Raw genomic sequence first — 20,908 nt, 5'->3', positions numbered from 1 at the left:
ACTGTGAGGAGTCAACAGATGTTATCAAAATAACTCTTTTTTCTCCCGTTGGGCATTTTATTTGCAATCTATGAATCTGGAAATGTAATTTCACTCAGTTTTGTAGAGCAATCAAGAAACTGAATGAATAGATAAAACATTTTTGTTCTTGTGGTGTACCCAAACTAATTCAGTGGTAGCTATTTTTATTTGAACATTGCTATCTTTGGGGAAGACAATTTGTTTTTTTCATTTAGGAAACAGAAAAATATGATTGACTTAGAAATACTTGCTTGTCTCACTGCAGACATTTGAGATTCCATCTCCATATGTTGCTTTCACAGCTCCTTCTCCACCATACCCAAATCCAAATATTTTTAATTGAGATATAACTGATGTATAACATTACATTAGTTTCAGGTGTACGACATAATGATTTGATATTGTATACCTTGGAAAATAATCACTATAATAAGTCTAGGTAACAGCTGTCACCATGCATAGTTACAAAAATTTTTTTCTTGTGTTGAGAACTTTTAAGTTCTAATCTCTTAGCAACTTTTAAATAAGCAACACTGTATTATTGAATGCTTCTGCACACTGAGCGGAGATGTCGGCACAGCCGTTTCACACCGGGCACTCTGGTTTGAAGTGTTGGGTGCAAAGCCTCTGCACTTGGCACCTTATGAGGGAGTGAAACAAGACTAAGCACAAAGGGGAAAAAAAGGAGGCAGAGACAAGATGGCTGGGTAGAAAAACATTAGTTAGCTCACCCTCTCTCACAAAAACACCAAAATCACAACTAACTGCTGAACAACCATCAACAGAAAAATACTGGAACCTACCAAAAAGGATACCCTACATCCAAATATAAAGAAAAAGCCACAACAAGATGGTAGGAGGGGCACAGTAGTGATAAAATCAAATCCCATACCCATCGGGTGGGCAACCCACAAACTGGAAAATAATTATATCGCAGAGGTTCTCCCAAAAGGGTGAAAGTTATGAGCCCCATGTCAGGCTCCCCAGCCTAGGGGTTTGTCATTGGTAGGAGGAGCCTCCTGAGCAACTGGCTTTGAAGGTCAGCGGGGTTTGATCACAGTAATTCCACAGGACTTGGGGAAACAGAACCTCCACTCTTGGAGGGCGTACACAAGGTCTTGTGTGCACCAGGTCCCAGGGAAAAAGTAGTGACCTCTTGAGAGACTACCAGACCTACCTGCTGGTATTGGAGGGTCTCCTGCGCAGGCTTGGGGTGGCTGTGGCCCACTGCAGGGACAAAGACACTGGTGGCAGTAGTTCTGGGGTGTACTCATTGGCATGAGCCCTGCTGGAGGCTGCCATTTTCTCACCAAGACCTGGCCCCACCTAACTGCCTATAGGCTCCAGTGCTGGGATGCCTCATGCCAAACAACAAGCAGGATGGGAACATAACCCCACCTATCAGTGAACAGGTTGCCTAAAGTCTTCCTGAGCCCACAGCTTCCCACTAAACACACCCCTTGACATGGCCCTGCCCACCATAGGGACAAGACCCAGTTCCACCCACCAGTGGGCAGGAAACAGGCCCTCCTATCAGGAAGCTGGCACAAGTCCCTTAGACCAGCCTCATCCACCAGGGGGCAGACAGCAGAAGCAAGAAGAATGACAACCCTGCAGCCTGTGGAACGGAAACCACAATCACAGAAAGTTAGACAAAATGAGATGGCAGAGGAATATATCCCAGAGCAAGGAACACGATAAAACCCCAGAACAACTAAGTGAAGTGGAGATAGGCAACCTACCCAAAACAGAATTCAGAGTAATGACAGTAAATATGATCTAAAATCTTGGAAAAAGAATGGAGGCACAGACTGGGAAGATACAAGAAATGGTTAACAATGAGCTAGAAAATCTAAAGAACAAACTAACAGAGATGGACAGTAAAATAACTGGAATGAAAAACACACTAGAAGGAATCAATGGCACAATAAATAGGGCAGAAGAACGGATAAGTTACCTGGAAGACAGAATGGTGGAAGTCACTGCCAGGGAACAGAATAAAGAAAAAAGAATGAAAAGAAATGAGGAGAGTCTAAGAGACCTCTGGGACAACATTAAATGCATCTCATTATAGCAGTCCCAGAGGAGAAGAGAGAGAGAAAAGACCTGAGAAAATATTTGAAGATATAATAGCTGAAAAATTCCCTAACGTGGGAAAGGAAACAGTCACCCAAGTCAGGAAGCGCAGACTCTCAGGCAGGATGAACCCACTGGACATACTGAGACACACAGTAGTCAAATTGACAAAAATAAAAGACAGAGGAAATATAAAAAGCAACAAGGGAAAAGCAACAAATAAAATGCAAGTGAATTCGCATAAGGTTATCCGCTGATTTTTCAGCAGAAACTCTACAGGCCAGAAAGGAGTGGCATGATATATTTAAAGTGGTGAAAGGGAAGAACCTGCAACCAAGAATACTCTACCCAGCAGGGCTCTCATTCAGATTTGACAGAGAAATCAAAAGCTTTACAGACAAGCAAAAGCTAAGAGAATTCAGCACTACCAGACCAGCTTTGCAATAAATGCTAAAGGAATTTTCTAGGTGGGAAAGAAAAGGCCACAACAAGAAACAAGAAATACATGAATGGAAAAGCTCACCAGTAAAGGCAAATATATAGTAAAGGTAGGAAATAATCTGCACACAAATATATCAAAACCGGCAATTGTGAGAAGATAGTACAAGTGCAGGATATTGGGAATGCATTTGAAATTAAAAGACTGGCAACTTAAAACAATCTTGTTTATATATAGACTGCTATATCAAAACCTCATGGTAACCCTAAACTGAAGCTCTACAGTAGATACACGCACAAAAAGAATAAGGAATCCAAACACAACAGTAAAGTTAGTCATCAAATCACAAGAGAAGAGAACAAAAGAGGAAGGGAAGAAAAAGACCAAAAAAAACCCCAAAACCAAAACAATTAAGAAAATGGCAATAAAAACGTATATATTGATAATTACCTTAAATGTTAATGGATTAAATCCTCCAACCAAAAGACATAGACTGGCTGAATGGATAGAAAAATAAGACCCATAGATATGCTGTCTACAAGAGACCCACTTCAGATCTAAAGACACATACAGATGAAAGTGAGGAGATGGAAAAAGTTATTCCATGAAAATGGAAATCAAAAGAAAGCTGGAGTAGCAATACTCATATCAGGCAAAATAGACTTTATAATAAAGACTGTTACAAGAGACAAAGAAGCACAGTACATAATGATCAAGGGATAAATCTAAGAAGATATAACAATTGTAAATATATATGCACCCAACACAGGAACATCTCAATATATAAGACAAATGTTAACAGATATAAGAGGAGAAATTGATAGTAACACAATAATAGTGGGGGACATTAACACCCCACTGACACCAATGGACAGATCATCCAGACAGAAAATCAATAAGGAAATACAGGCCTTAAATGACACATTAGATCCTATGGACTTAATTGATATCTATATATCATTCTATCTGAAAACAGCAGAATACACATTGTTTTCATGTGCACATGGAGCATTCCCAGGATAGATCACATCTTGGGCCACAAAGCAAGCCTCAGTAAATTTAAGAAAATTTAAATCATATCAAGCATCTTTTTTGACCACAGTGCTATGAGATTAGAAATCAACTATAAGAAAAAAACTGTAAAATACTGTATTATTTACTACAGTCACCATGATGTACATTAAATCCTCATGACGTATTTATTTTGTAAGTGGAAGTTTGTACCTTTTGACCCCCTTCACCCAGTTTGCTCATCCCCCACCCCAATGTATGGCAACCATCAATCTGTTCTCTGTATCTATGAGCTTGTTTTTTGTTTTGTTTTGTTTTTTAGATTCTACATGCAAGTAAGATCATATTTATATATATATACATATATCACATTTTTTGGTCAGGTTGATGGATGATTGTTTCCATATCTTGGCTGCTGTAAATACTGCTGCAATGACCCTGGAGGTATATATATCTTTTAAAGTTAGTGTTTTCATTTCCTTTGGGTATATACCCAGAAGTTGAATTGCTCATATGGTAGTTATATTTTTAAATTTTTTGAGGAACATGCATGCTGTATTCCATAATGGCTAACCCAATTAACATTCCAACCAACACTGCATGAGGGTTCCCTTTTCTCTACATCCTCACCAACACTTGTTATTTCTTATCTTTTTGAGAATAGCCATTCTGACAGGTGTGAGGTAATATCTCATTGTGGTTTTGATTTGAATTTTCCCAATGATTTGTGACGTTGAGCATCTTATCATATACCTGTTGGCTATTTGGATGTCTTCTTTGGAAAAATGTCTATTCAAATCTTCTGCCCATTTTTTAATTGGAATTTTTTGTTTGTTTTGCTTTTAAGTTGTATGATGTCTTTGTATATTTTGGATATTAACCCCTTATCAGATGTATGATTTGCAAATATATTCTCCCATTCACTAGGTTGTCTTTTCATTTTGTTGATAGTTTCCTTTGCTGTGAAATAGCTTTTACATTTGATGTTTTGCTACTTGTTGATTTTTGCTTTAGCTGCCTTTGCTTTTGGTGTCAGATTCAAAAAATCATCACCAAGATTAAAGTCAAGGAGTTTACTGCCTATATTTTCTTCTATGAGTGTTATGCTTTCAGGTCTTACATTCAACTCTTTAATCCATTTTGAGTTAATTTTTATGTATTGTATAAGATAATGGTCCAGTTTCACTCTTTTACATGTAGCTGTTCAGTTTTCCCAACACAATTTATTGAAGAGACTATCGTTTCTAGATTGTATATTTTTGGCTCCTTTGTTATATGTTAATTGACCATATACGCATGGTTTATTTCTAGGTCCAAATTATTTTTGGCATGTTGTACAATATGCTATGTTTGGGTTACTTACATATCTAATCTAGTTGTATATGTTCTTCCATCTGTCACTAGGAACAGTCATTTAGCCTTCTTGTTCAGTGATGTCTGGGTCATGCTGGTGTTAGTATTGTCATCATTCTGATTTTCATTATCTGAGCTCTTAGAAAAGATCACAATTTTGACAATATGAAAAATTAGTGCTATCTTGACACAAAGCACAACAGTTAATCCACAGACTAAGTCAAAGATGTACTGTTCACATTTATGATTTCAATACCCTTAGGTTGCACACTTAAGGCACATCACTCAGAGTGAACATCAGTAGTCAGAGTTAAAAACAGCAAGAGCAACTGCAGATAATCTATGCTATATTCACTTGACAGCAAAACAATGTTGCTTTTAGTTCCTGGGTATTTTTTTTAAGCTTCTGTATGAATTTTGTTTTTTCCTTCCAAACTTCCAAGCCAGTTTCTAAAAATCAGAAAATTTCCCATCCAGTTAATGGATGCCTGGTATATAAGGCTTTCCTTACAACACTCGGAACAGTGCCAGGCCAACAATCATGGTTAGTTACCCTAGGCCACTTTAGGTCCAAATGGCGGTACTGTAGTTGCACCTGAACCTGGGCTCAGAGGAAACCTTCCAATACAACTAGTTTCTTTTAGTGAGCTGTCATAGGCTGTATTCATCCCCTCTATTCTGGGGCCTGTAGGTCTACCCCGAAAGCCCTGGGCTGGTATGCATCTGACTGCCTGTTCTGTGCCCAAATTATCTCCTTGGGGCCCTGTATCCAGTCAAGGAAGCCCTGGGCTGCTGATGGGCCTGGACTCGATGTGGGAGAAGCCCTTGTGATGCTGAATGCATGTGGGGGCATAAAGAGTTTGAGAGGCAATGTGATTCCAAGGAGTCCAAGTTTGCTTTATATCCTCATTTTATTGATTTTGAATATCACTGACTTATGTTAACAGAATATGGCCTGGAAAAACCTCAAGTTATGGAATTTATCCTGGCCTTATTTGTAACCAGTACATTATTGACTTTTGTTAATATTTCATGGATATTTTCGAAGAATGTATAATCTGTTTTTACAGTGTTACATACAAAGATATAACATGTACATAATTTAATATAATTAAATACATATGTGATTGTGTGTATGAGTTACTTGTTTGCATATTCTAGAATCTAAATCCTCATATATTTTTGTTAACTTGTCTACTTGGTATATAAAATTTATATATCAAGTTTATTTAATCTTATATTATAATTTTTCTTTTAATAATTTTATATAATCTTAACCCCAGAAGTTAACCACTAGTAATATTATATATTATTATTGATTTTCAGGTGTTATTATCAACCTTTTAAACCTATGACAAGCCAACAGTAAAAAAAATTCCACTCGCATTTCTTTAATTTCATGAGGCTTCCCATTTATCTTATGGTTGTAGGAAATTTATAATTATTCTGCATATTTTTTTTCATTACCCTTGACAATCACTTCTAGTGATATTTTTGATCTTTTCTAACACACATACATTTTTATATATATATATGTTTAATTGTTAAATATGCATAACATAAAATTTACCATTTTAACCATTATTAAATGTACGAATCAGTGGCATTAAATATATTGGTGTACATTGTTGTAAACCCACCATCCATCTCCAGAACTCTTTCATCTTGCAAAACTGGAACTCTATATTCATTCAACGCTTACTCCCCATTCCTCTCTTCCTCAACCCCTGGAGGCCACCATTCTACTTTTTGTTTCTATGAACTTGACCACTTTCACATACCTTATAGAAGTGGAATTACACATTATTTGTCCTTTTATTTATGGTTTATTTCATTTAACATAATGTCTTCAAAGTTCACCCATGTTATAGCATGTCAAAATTTTGTTCCATTTTAAGGCCATGTAATATTCGATTGCATGTATATATCACATTTGGTTTATCCATTGATCTGTTGATGGATACTTGGCTTACTTCCACCTTTTGACTATTGTGGATAATGATGCTGTGAACGTGGGTGTACAAATATCTGTTTGAGTCCATGCTTTCAATACTTTGAGTATATACCTAAATGTGGAATTGCTGGATAATATAGTAATTCTATATTTAACTTTCTGAGGAGCCACCAAACTCTTTTTCATAAAGGCTGAGTCATTTTACATCCTCATCAACAAGTTTTCCAATTTCTCCATATCATCACCAACTCTTCTTTTTATAGTAACCAACCTAATGAGGGTAAAGTGATAACTCATTGTGGTTTTGATCTCTCTATGGGTATAGCAGGATCTATGGATCAAAAATTACCAGTTTAATTTTTAAGAATATCATCATTTTGTTGAACATTGTTATCAGAAGATCTGTTGTATTTTAAATTGCTACTTTTAATTATAGGAAACCTGATTTTTGTGCCTACATTTTTTTTTGTGTGTGTGTGTGGTATGCGGGCCTCCCTCTGCCGCGGCCCCTCCCCTTGCGGAGCACAGGCTCTGGAGCGCAGGCCCAGCGGCCACGGCCCACGGGCCCAGCAGCTCCGCGGCACGCGGGATCCCCCCAGACCGGGGCGCGAACCCGGCTCCCCTGCATCGGCAGGCGGACGCGCAACCACTGCGCCACCAGGGAAGCCCTGTGCCTACATTTTATCAATGGACTATCATCATTTTCAAAAGGCTTTTAGTTGATTTTTTTAGGGGGTTGATATTTTTTAAATGATATGAACTGAAATTAATAATAATTTTGCCACACCTTTTTAATAATAATTTTCCTTTCTTTCCTCTTCTTCAGTTAATTTCACCTTCTCTCTCTCTCTCATTTCATAATTGTATTGGGTAATCCATTCAGAATAACAGGAAATCATCATGAAAGAGGCTATCATTACTTCTTAGGAATACCTCTAATATTGTCTCATGAAAAGGCTGCTCCTTTTGATTCAATATTTATCTTGTTGAGAAAATATTTATCTCTCCCAATTTTATTTAAAATCAGGAATGTATATTTGGGCTTTATGTGGAAGGCATCTATTGAACTGATTATACTGTGTCTTATATTGCCTTTGAAGATTTTCTAATACTAAACAATCGTGTCTTCTAGCCTGAAGTTCTCTAGACTATTAGGTAATGAATATCGCTAGGAAGGAAAGTATTTTTTTTGAAGTACAGTCAAATTACAGTGTATTAGTTTCATGTTTACAGCATAGTGATTCAAAGTTTTTATAGATTATAGTCCATTTAATGTTATTAGGATATTGGCTCTGTTCCCTGTGCTGCACAAATATAACCTTGTAGCTTATTTTCTACATAGAAGTTTACACCTTTTAATCCCTTTCCCCTCCCCTCTTTCCACTCTCCACTGGTAATCATTTGTTTGTTTGGTGTTCCACGGCTAGTTCTCCCTTCAATGGATGGCCTAGGGAATAAATGACCTCATCCATTCTTTCATGAAAATACACTATTAGTCTGCTTGGCTGCCATAACAAAATGCCACTGACTGGGTATCTTAAACAATAGAAATTTATTCTCTCACAGCTGTGGAGGCTGGGAACGCATGATCGAGGTGCTGGCAAATTCGGTTTCTGGTGAGAGCTCTCTTCCTGGCTTGCGTATGGCTGCCTTCTTGCTGAGTCCTCTGTGTATGTGGAGAGAGAAAGCTCTCTGGTGTCTCCTCCTCCTCTTATAAGAACATCAATTCCATCAGATTAGGACCCCACCCTTATGATCTCAACCCTAATTACCTCCCAAAGGCCTTATCTCCAAATACCATCACACTGGGGTTTAGGGATTCAATTCAGCATATGAATTTGGGGGAACACTATTCAGTCCATAATATTCCATCGTATGGCTCCCCAAATTCATGTCCTCCTTTTATGCAGAATATGTCCACCCCATCTCAGTAGCTCCAAAAGTCTTAACCCGTTTCAGTATAAATTGCAAATACAACGTCTCTTCTAAATATCATCTAAATCAGGAATGGGTGAGGCTTGAGGTATGATTCATCTTGAGGCAAAATTCCTCTCCATTTATGAACGTGTGAAATCAGACAAGTTATGTGCTTCCAAAAAACAAAGGTGAGACAGGAATAGGATGGACATTCTTGTTCCCAAAGGGAGAAATTGGAAAGAAGAAAGGGGTGACAGATCCCAGTAAATACAAATAAAACCTAGGAAGGCAAATTCAATTCGATTTTAAGGTTGGAAGATAATCCTCTTAGGTTTGATGTTCTGCCCTCCAGGCCCATTGGGGTAGCAGCATAACCCCAGAGCCTGCAGTAGAGTCTACCCCACTCCTTCAGCTCTGGATAGAGGCCCCATCCATACTGCTCTTTGGAGTGGCCCTGCCCCTCTCAACCACTGGGCGGGGTAGCTTGGCTGGTCAAAACCGAGGAGGGGACAGCTCCTGGACATGTGATGGGGGAGGAAGCCTTGATGATCTCTGAATCACCTTCGCGTCCTTCTCTTTTCTTGAAGGATAAAGTATATTGGCAGCCACATAGCTCTGTTGCCCCGTGCTGTTCCCTTTGGTCCAACCTGGTAATGTTTCTGCTGGTGTAATCTCATCCTTATTCCTGACTTTTCCTGAGGTGGTTCACATGCACAGTCTCTTTATCAGATGACTTTTCCATCCACACTTTTGGTACGTTCTCTCTAAATCATGTTTTCCCATTTTTTGCAATATGGATAGACTGAGAATTCTCCAAATCTTTAAGTTCTGGTACCCCCCTGGGTAACACTTACTTCTTCAATGTATCTCCTCCTCTCACATATTACTATAAGCAGTCAGGAGTACCCAGACTACATCTTCAACATTTTGCTTAGAAATCTTCTCAGCTAATTATCCAGTTTCATGGCTCACAAGTTCTATCTTCCATAAAACACGAGGTTACAATTTAGCCAAGTTTTTTGCCACTTTACAGCAGGAGTTGCCTTTTCTTAATCATTTTCCTTTTCTGTCTAAAATCTCACCAGAAACAACTTTCATGTAAATATTTCTACCATCATTCTGTTCATGATTATCTTTGTACTCTCTAAGAAGATGTAGGCTTTCTCTCCTGCTCTCCTCTTTTCTCCCTGAGCCCTCACCAGAGTTGCTTTCACCGTCCATGTTTCTACCAACAGTCTCTTCAGATTAATCTAGGAGTTTTCTAAAATGTGCCTCAAAATTCCTCTAGCCACTACCCATTACAAGTCCCAAAGCCATTTCCACATATTTAGGTATTTGTTATAATGACACCCCGCTTCTTGGTACCAAAATCAAAATTCTCCAGAGAAACAGAATCAATAGTATGGAGAGAGAGAGAGAGAGAGAGACAGAGAGACAGAGAGACAGAGAGAGAGAGATGTTTTAGAAGGAATGGATTGGCTCATGTGATTACGGAGGCTGACAAATCCCAAAATGTGCAGAGTGAGTCAGTAAACTGCAGCCCCAGGAGAGCCGATGGTGCAGTTTTTGTGTGAAGGGCAGCAGGCTTGAAGGTCAGGAAAAGCTGATGTCTCAGTTTGGGTACCTCAGGCAGGAAGAATCTTCCCATATCCACTGGAGGGTCAGTGTTTTTGTTTTATTAAGGCTTCCAGGATCAGGCCCACCCACATTAAAGAAAGCTACTGCTTTACTCAGTCTACTGATTTGAATGTTAATCTCATTTGAAAACACCCCATAGAAACACCCAGAATAATATTTGACCAAATATCTGAGGTCATCATGGCCCAGTCAAATGGATGCATAAAATTAACTGTTACATGTATGAACAGTGTTTGCCAGAGAAAGATAACAGGCGTCCCTCTCTATAAAATGTTTCTGGCAGGATATACTCATCCGTATACATAGATTATTCTAAGTAAACCTGGAGTTACTGATTTATGGTGGAATAGCTGGCTGGAGAAACTGGGTAATCATGTAAACTGTGTAACTAACACTGCAGAAGTGAAATGACTATTTATGAGCAATCTTGTTTCTACTTTACACAGAGCTCTCCATCTGTGTTTTCTGTAATCAATCTGAATGTGGCACAGGGTGGAGGATAGGGAAGCTTTGGGAGCTGCCGCTGATGCATGCTGGCTCCTCCAGGGAAAAATCTTTTATTTCTATACCTGATATTTACCCATAAAGTTTGGTATGGGTAAGATCTATGTTTTGGGGAGTTTGATATGACAGTTAAACGCTTGAGTCATAAAGGGTAAGACACTTTGGGGTAATAAAAGGAAGGAGGTGAAAAACCATGAATAATAGTTAAATGACTAGATGATTCCCTGAGGCATCTTTAGAAGGAGGTAGAAGCCTTGAGGCAGATTATTGAGGACTAGTTTAACCAATGGGAAATGGAGACTCCGAGTAATTAATTTACTGAAGATCACCAACTGAGAGGAGAGTTAGTAGAAAATATTCTTTGTTGGCTGGTATAAATAAGTAGTGCTTGTTAAAACTAGACAGTATAAGCGAAAGAAGTGAGACCAATTTTTCCTACTTAGACTTCCAAGGCCACCTGGGCATATATTACATTCATTTTCAAATAACCCATGTGGTATCACTGATTACCCGGAAGACTATACACATAGCTGAGAATCAATCTGTAGTATATGGCCAGAGAGGCTGATCTCTTCATCTGATTCACTTGTTTTCTAATTACAAATAATCATGTAATCTTTGTCTTGAAGATACTGGGAACCCCAAGCGCATGCACAAAGCTGACTGAAAAAGAAAACTTTGCTCCTACCTTGAACTCGCTTAAAACAAACACATGGGGAAAAAGGGAGAGGTGCTGGGATAGTAGTAAGAGGAGTATTTTGAGCCTCAGCTATCATCCGCGCTGTAGCTGGGAAGTTGCTCTTCCGACTGTCAGCTTCTCCAGTGTGGCAAAGAAGTGATAGAGTCACAGTTCATATCAAATAAAAGGAAGCATGCCAACAAATTGTGGAGAGAGCAGAACTCGATACATTATGAATCCGGAAAGGTGAATGCAGATGTCAGCTGAGAATCTACAAGAACAGATGAGGAAAATGTAGATATTAGCACTAGTCAGTCAGAAGTGGGTCAAAGCCAAGCTTAGCCATGCATTCTATAAAATTATTCTAGAGCCATTTTAACAATTTCCTATTGCTGCATATTTGACATATTTGATTAACGAACTTAAATAAGTTATTTAGAGATTACTGATATTTAATTTTTAGGAAAAAAATTGTAGTACTGTAAGAGAAATTAAATGCCAGATACCCCAGATTTAATTCTCACATACAGGTACAATCCAATACTCTTTGTGATATACATGTTTGAGCCTCGGAAACACTGTATAAGAACAGAATTGAAGAAATATTTGCAAGTATTAAATATGTGGTCCATGAAAGAACATTACCTTCAATCAAGGAAATCACCATATGGTGGAAGTTTGAAAACTCAAAAACATCAGTAAAGTGCTAGTAACAGCCCGTTTTATATATTAGTTTAGGTTTTCAGATTTTATTATATTCACAGTCTATGTGAATGAAATTTTTAGTTTTGGGGAATATTGTTGGTAATGATACCCCTCCACCTTTTGATTTGGTTAATAAAATCTCTGACATAATTTGAAATGGATGCTTTCCATTCTAGGTAAAAAGCTTTTGCCGGAGAGATCTCTCAGTCATCCAAAACACAGATTTCAACTCATTTTCTACATTTCTCTACCTGTGTTCATCATTACTATTGCTGTTATAATAATGCAGAGTAAAATAAGGGAGCTATGCTACAGAGGAGAACCTGAAAGTGAGAGGTATATATGTTTTAATTCTTATTAAATTAGATAAGTCAAGAAAAAAGTAGTCAAGTTTCATCAGGAATAAGCTAAGACTGTAGGTAAAACAATATGAGGATGGCCCAGGGATACATTTCAAACTGGCTTGGTGTTTTCATGTTTTCTCTGGTTTTACTCATTACTAAAACCATTCATTTCACCACCAGTATCACTTGAGGAGGAGATATGGGTGCCAAGGGTATTGTGGAGGTTTATTCGGCCTCTTAATCCACTGACTCTGTCTAAATAGTCATATTGTCCATGAGCTTCATGAGAATAAATAACACTGCATTTTAAAAGTAAATAAATAAATAAAATTTTAAGATATAGATCCTCAGACCAGTGGTAAATAACTTTATCAGAACATCCCACTCAACTAGAGATAATATCTATGAACCTGCCTGCCTAATATTTATTTTCCTAATTATTGCTGATTTGTCCAGTCATTTCTCAACTAGAAATTACATGTGTAATTCATACTAATCAGGTTAGGAGACAGGAGGAAGCATCATGGAGTGGGGAGAAAATTATATTTAGCCTCAGAAAACCTGGTTTCAACTCCTAAATCTTGCATATCTTGCTAACTATGATATCTTGAGCAAGGGATTTAATCTTTATGTTCTTAAAATTATTCTCTATAACTCTACAAAATGTGAGATAATAGCTTTCCAATGTATCATAAACTTTTGGGTACACCAAATTAATAAATGAAATCACCATATTATCTGTAATCAGTTACACAACTATTTAAACATCATTATTGAACCCCTTAGTCATAATTTACTGTATTCTTCCAGAGAGGTATTTACCTCTAGTTTTACCTTCCAAGAAGTGATATGAAGAGAAGATCCGAGTATGTTACGAGAGGATGAAAGAAATCTGCAGAAATATATGGAAAAATTAACTGAAATTTTTGACTGCTACTTTACGGTTTTGGTTTAATTTGGCCTGAGGAGTTAGTGATATCATAGAATCAGGGGGCCTATCTGTAAAAACTGAGTATATGTAAAATGAGGATGAGAGGATTTTGTCAACAGAGCAAGGTGGCTGATGGCATTTGTTCTAATATTGAGATGGTACCAGTTTTATTTGTTTTGTTTTATTTTGCTGGAAGGAGACATTTTATGTAGTGAATCACTCTGTTTCTTTGAAGAACATTTTTCGTTCAAATAGTCACTTAATTGTTCAACATTTTTAAATTCCCCCACTTATTTAAAATAAACTTTATCGATGTTATAGATCTGTGTCGGAAGAAAGCAGCAGTAACAGCAAGTTGTCACTCAGTGTAAGGTGAGTGTAGAACGAGTGATTGATTAACCATTCGGCATCATACCTTTTGATCATTATTAAAGGAGCACTTAAAAATTGTTAGCTTGAAACCAAAACATTTGTTAATAATATTGTTTGTGGCTCCCATTGTAGGTGATTTTATAATGCTAAGCAATAAAACTTGATTTCATTATGTCTCAACCTCTCCTCCCTGACCTACACCAAAGGGGTGATTTTTGTGCACCCATACTAGCATTTATGACCACGTAAATTTTAGGATTCTTTTTTTTTTGTGAGGTTTGGTAAGTGGCACTTATATGTTGATGACATTTTACTGCCACATAAAAAGAGAACTGATATTATAAAAATGTCAGATGTGCTTATAGTTATAATATTATCTCAGAAAAATATTATTGCTAATAAGGTAGAGCCTTGCAGTTTTCATTCACTTTACTGTCTTAAGATCTCAAATAACAACCGAACTTTACACATCAAGGAATGAAGAAAAGAACAAACTAAGCCCAAAGTAAGTGAAAGGAAGGAAATAGTAAAGATCAGAGGAGATATGAACAAAATGAAGAAGAAAAAAGCAATTTTAAACATCAACAAAAGTAAGCATGTTTTTTGAAAAAAGAAAGAAATAAATAAACCTTTAGCTAGACTATCTAACACACAAAAAAAGAAGACTAATATAAATAAAACCAGAAATAAGAGGGGAGACATTACAAACGATACTACACAAATAATCTTTTTATAGTTTATAGTTCATGAAAGATTACTGTGAATATTTGTATGCTAAGAAACTGAAGAACCAAAAAGAAATGAATACAGTCCTGGAAACATACAACCTGCCAAGATTAAATCATGAAGAAATAGAAAGTGAGCAGATTAAAAACTAGTTAAGGAGATTGAACCAGTAACTAAAACCCTCCCAACAAAGAAAAGCCCAGGACAGATTGGCTTTACTGGTGAATTCTACCAAACATTTAAAGATGAATTAAAGCCAGTATTTCTAAAATTCTTCCAAAAAGTGGAAAAGGACGTAACACTTACAAACTCATTTTATGAGGCCAGCATTACTCTGATACCAAAACTGATAAGGACACTACACAAAAAGGAAACTACAAGCTAATATCTGTGATGAATATAGATGCAAAAATTCTCAACTACTAGCAAACCAAATTCAACAGCACATGAAAAGGATCATGTACCATGAGAAAGTGATATCATGGGAGTGCAAGGATGGTTCAACATATAAAAATTAATCAATGTGATACACCCACCACATTAACAAAATGAAGAATGAAAATGACAAGATCGTCTCAATAGATACAGAAAAAAGTTTGACAAAATTCAAAATGTTTTTATGATATATTCTTTCCACAAAATAAGAATAGAAGGAATTTACAACATGATAAAGTCCATATATGAGAAGCTAACAGCTAATATCATAGTCAAACTGAAAACATTGAAGCATTTCCTCTAACATCAGGGACAAGGTAAGAATGCCCACTGGCACCATATGTATTCAAACTAGTACTGGAAGTATTAGCCAGAGCAATTAGGTGACAAAAGACATCTACATCAGAAAGGAAGAAGTGAAGTTGTTTTTGTTTTCAAATGTCATGTTCTTACACATAAAAAACCCTAAAGATTCCACAAAAAACTATTAGAACTAATAAGATTAGTAAAGCTGCTGGCTACAAGATCAATGTACAATAATCAGTTACATTTCTATATACTAAAAATAAGCTATCTTAAAATGAAGTTCAGAAAACAATCCCATAGATAATTGGATCAAAAAATAAAATACTTACAAATAAACTTAACTAAGAATGTGAAAGACTCGTGTATTGATAACTACAAGAAAGCAGTGAAAGAAATGAAAAGACATCCTGTGTTCATGGGCTGAAACAATTAATATTGTTAAAATATCCATACCACTCAAAGGTATCTACAAATTCAATGAAACCCCTGTCAAAATTCCAATGGTATTTTTCACAGAAATATAAAAAAGAATTCTAAGATTTATTTGGAACCACAAAGGACCCTCAATAGCCAAAACATTTTGAGAAAGAACAAAGCTGGATGCATCATACGTCCTGATTTTAAAATATATTGCAAATCTTCTGTAATTAAAAGAGTATGGTACTGTTATAAAGACAGATAAAGACAAATGGAACAGAATAGAGAGCCCAGGATTCAATCCCCACATAGATGGTCAAATGACCTTTGAAAGGGTACCAAGAATATGCAGTGAGACATGGTGGTGGGAAAACTGGATAGCCACATGCAAAAGAATGAAATTGAACCCTTACATCATACACAAAAATCAACTCAAAGTGGATTAAAAGTGACCTCAAAGTGTAAAACTCCCAGAAGAAAACATAGGGGGGAAACTTCATATCACTGGTCTTCGCAATGAATTTTTGGGTTGATACCAAAAGTACAGGCAACAAAAGCAAAAAATAGACAAGTGGGGCTCCATCAAACTAAAAAGGCTTCTGCACAGCAAGGGAAACATTTAATAGAGTGAAAGAGCAACCTATGGAAGGGGAGAAAATATTTGTAAACCATGTGTCAGAAAAAGGGTTAATAACCAAAACACATAAGGTACTCCTACCATTGATACAAAAAAGAAAATAAAACCTGATTTTAAAATGGGCTAAATACTTGAATAGATGCTTCTCCCAAAATACCATACTTAGGGCCAACAGATATAGGAAAAGATAGATCACGAATCATCAGGGAAATTCAAATCAAAACCACATGAGGTATCACCTGTTAGAATGGCTATTACAAAAAAAACCCCACAAAAGTCAACAAGTGTTGGCAAGGATGTGGAGAAATTGGAATCATTGTACAATGTTGATGGGAATGCAAGATATTGTGGCCACTGTGCAAAACTGTTGGAGATTCCTCAAAAAATTAAAAATAGAACTACTGTATGACCCAGCAATCCTACTTCTGGATAGTTTTCCAGAAGAATTGAAATCAGGAACTCAAAGCAGTATTAGCATTTTTGTGTTCTTTGCAGCACCACTTACAATAGCCAAGATGTGAATACAAGCTAAATGTCCATCATTGGATGAATGGATAAAGAAAATGCGGTATATACATATAATGGAATGTTTTTCAGCCATTAAAAAGAAGGAAATCCTGCATCTGTGACAACACAGATGAACCTTGAGGACATTATGCTGAGTGAAATAAGCCAGTCACAGAAGGACAAATAACTGCATGATTCCACTTAAGATATCTCAAATAGTGAAGCTCATAGAACTGAGAGTAGAATGGTTGTTGCCTCAGGCTGGGATGACAGGAAAGTGGGATGTTGCTAATCAATGAGAATGAAGTCTCAACTGTGCAAAATCTAGAGATCTGCTGTACAACGTTGTCCCTATTGTTAAAAATGTATGCTTAAATTTTTGTTAAGAGAGTAGATCTCATTTAAGTGTTCTTAAGCACAGTAGAATAAAATTTTTAAACCTTGAGGAAGTTTTGCTTCACAAAAGACACTCTTATGAAAGGGAAAAGGGAAGCCACAATGTGGTAGAAGATGTCTGTAATACATATTTCCAATAAAGGACTCATACTCAGAATATATACAGAATCCCTGTAAACCAGTAACAAAACACGGGAAAGCCTAATAGGCAAAATATTTGAAAAGACACTTCACAAAAGATGATATCAAAGGAGCTCAAAACATGAAAAATTTCTCAACATCATTAATCATCAGAAATAGACAAAATAAAAACGAGTGTCCCCTACACACCTATAAGAGTGGCTAAAATTAAAAGAACAGGCAACCTCAAGTGTTGGTTAGAATATCAAGCAACAAGGACTCACACACTGCAGGCAGGAGCATATATTTTATTACTTTAATACTTTTATTACAGTTCAGCAGTTTAGCGTCTTCTAAAGCTATCAGGTTTCAATTGTTTATAACTTTAATGTTCATTTTTAAAACTATCATGCTTACATTTTATACTTACTTTATATTATAACTAAACTTTTATTTCCTAGAATTTTACAAAGAAGATTTTCCATAAATTTTGAGTCTAATTACCTAAAATATTTTTTTTCCTTTTCCATTTAATTTGAATCTGCTTGTCTTTACTTCTTTTTTTATACTTTTAACTTTAAATATTATTCTTTTCAAATATCGATACTCTGTATATAGGTAAGCTTCTGTATATTTAACATAAATTCACTAAATATTTTTTATATAAAAGGGTAGGAAAAATTGAGAAAAAGATTCTGAAATTCATATGAAAGGAAACTAGGGATAACCAGGTAAACTTTAGAACTAACAATTAGTTAAAATATAGATCTTTTTATTTTCAAAAAGCATCTTTCTGATTTTTAATGATTATCAAGTATTTATTAAAATATCTAAAATACCTTGGTAGGTATATGAATTAAAGATAAATTTCTCATAATCACAATACCCAAAGAAAAGTTCCATTAACAATATAGATGTATATATTCTTAAAAAATTTTTCTAAAGAATAAACATAAAATTCTTATTTATACTTTTTTTTTTTTTTTTTTTACTTAGAGACTGTTATGGGAAACTTTTATATCCTAAAATCTAGGCCTATATCATCATTTGTGACAAATAGTATTCAACTTAAAAATGAAAAATAACATTTAAAAAATCCATTATTATGAATATGTAAACTACTTTCAGTTTTTCTGTATTATGAACACCCTGTAATAAACATCCTTATATTATTATATAAATTATAATAGGCTAAATAATTAATAAATTATAAAGGCTATATAAATTATAGTCTCAGGATAAATCCCTAGAAGAGAGATTGATCAAAGCATAAATATAATATTTACACTCTTGCTTTTTGATATCTACTGCCAAATTACCTGATTGTAATGATCACCACCAATCCATTTGTATCAAGTTGTAACCTTCATAAGTTATTTTTAGTCATTTGTACATTTGAGTGATGTGCTTTCTAGTTATAACATACCTTAAATTTTACTTTCTTTCACTATCATATTGAATTTTCTTTATTTTCCACTGTGTCACTTAGTAATGAGCTGTTTCTTAAATGAGTATGGCATAGAAAGAAAAATATGTAATATAAAAGTAAGGAATTACAGGCATTTTTGAGACTTCCTTTAGTATGAGGGATGCTTAGTGTACATTTACCTTCTCCCATCTCTCTCTCTCCACTGATTTTTCTGTTATGTAAGTTGGGAGTTTAGACCTAGCCTAATGTTAATAAATTCCTGTTTTTTAAACATTATTTTCTTGGTTCCAGAAACATTTTATCGTTTTCAGTTTTGTGCTGAGGTTTACAACAAACATTTTGACTCTATTTTATGCTTAACTGTTTTCATTATTCATAATTCTGAAGGATTATTTTAGATTTTAATGACAATAAGATTCTTTTCAGTCCAGAGAGCTTGGGATACCCAAATCTTTCCTTGACTCTCCTCTCTTGATTTATTCAATAAATTGCACGTGCTTGTGAGTGGGTGAATCATTCTGTTTCTTATCATAGTAGTACAAGTAATAAACATTCATTTAAAAATATTCAAAAGAATAAAAAAAATCATCATTAATCTTAGCACCTAGGATGATCATTTTAAAATATTTCAATATATATAGATGTACAGACGCGTGTGTGTGTATATGTTGGTGTTTTATCTTTTATAAAATGTGATTGTACTTAGAAATATCACAATTTTTCTTTTTCTTTTTTATTCTAAACCAAAATCAGTTTATATACTTAGAATGGAAATTTAAAGGCACTTTGCTTTATTGACCTATATAGTTACCAAAAATAGATAAACACTTAGGATATTTTAGGAAGCCACTCTAGTAGAAGACTAAGAATATTTGCAGTTGAAGGTAACAGATGATTGTTTTTTTCTGGAATCAATTTTTATTTTCTTCATCCTTTCTCTTCAATTTTCCATGCCTTTTAAATAAATTCTTGTGTTAGAAATATGTGGGCTCAAAAAAAAAAAAGAAAAATAACACTGGTATTTTGTGTTGTGCTTTGTCTTGTTTTCCCTCACAGTAACAGTCTCTAACAATCTTGGCTTGAAGAGAGGATGGTACCAAATAAATCACCAGAAACTGGCCTAAACCAAGAAGGAAAAAAACATATTTCTCCCTCGCCTCTGTTGTCACTGCTGAGGGTTTAAATTATGAAATAATAAATCATCTGCACCTGAATCACCTGAATTACGTCTGGTGTTTTCTCTGTATTTTCAGTTCCAACTTCCAACCTATCTACTCTAACTTGAATCCAGAAAAGGCTCTGAATCAGGTAAAAGCAGCCAAAGACCCTCACCCCATAAAGCCCTGAGGGCCTGCTAGTTGTACCTCATGACCCCAGCATAGAGAGTATCCCTTTTCCTTTCTGCTCTTTAGGTTGACCTGAATCTCCTCCCCACCCGCAGCAGTCTTACCTTCCTCCTTCCTTGCAGAGCTCCTAAACTTCAGCTAGCCTGTGACTTGTGCCAGTGGTATTTACTCAGCTAGGAGCTGAATCCAGTGTTTCTCTCTCTTTTTTTTTTTTTTGCGGTACACGGGCCTCTCACTGTTGCGGCCCCTCCCGTTGCGGAGCACAGGCTCCGGACGCGCAGGCTCAGCGGCCATGGCTCACGGGCGCAGCCGCTCCGTGGCACGTGGGATCTTCCCGGACCGGAGCACGAACCCGCGTCCCCTGCATCGGCAGGCGGACTCTCAACCACTGCGCCACCAGGGAAGCCCCAGTGTTTCTCTTGTTACTGCTTCTCCTCTTTGAAAGCTGTATACCCGCTTTAGTGTATTCAGATTCCTTTTTTTAATTTATTAATTTTTAGTGGAGTATTGTTGCTTTACAATGTTGTGTTAGCCTCCACCGCGCAACAAAATGAATCAGCCATACACATACAGATATCCCCTCCCTTTTGGACTTCCCTCCCATTTAGATTACCACAGCGCATTAGGTAGAATTCCCTGTGCTAT

General features: G+C 36.2%; 1 protein-coding gene across 2 annotated transcripts in view; it reads left to right on the top strand.

The window, feature by feature from the left end:
* Positions 1-20,037, top strand: part of LOC102984452 (disintegrin and metalloproteinase domain-containing protein 5-like) — a 140,466-nt gene extending 120,429 nt beyond the window's left edge. For both annotated transcript variants that reach the window (XM_028481541.2, XM_055081050.1), the window contains 3 exons: positions 12,474-12,633; positions 13,894-13,944; positions 19,974-20,037. In XM_028481541.2, coding sequence (XP_028337342.2) covers positions 12,474-12,633; positions 13,894-13,944; positions 19,974-19,986 — 224 coding nt within the window. In that variant the 3' untranslated portion in view covers positions 19,987-20,037. The remainder of the gene's footprint in view (positions 1-12,473; positions 12,634-13,893; positions 13,945-19,973) is intronic.
* The last annotated feature ends 871 nt before the right edge of the window (positions 20,038-20,908 follow it).

This window comes from Physeter macrocephalus, chromosome 20 (genome assembly GCF_002837175.3).
Source record: "Physeter macrocephalus isolate SW-GA chromosome 20, ASM283717v5, whole genome shotgun sequence".
Classification (NCBI taxonomy): Eukaryota; Metazoa; Chordata; class Mammalia; order Artiodactyla; family Physeteridae; genus Physeter; species Physeter macrocephalus.
This window is presented reverse-complemented; position numbering and strand designations above follow the sequence as displayed.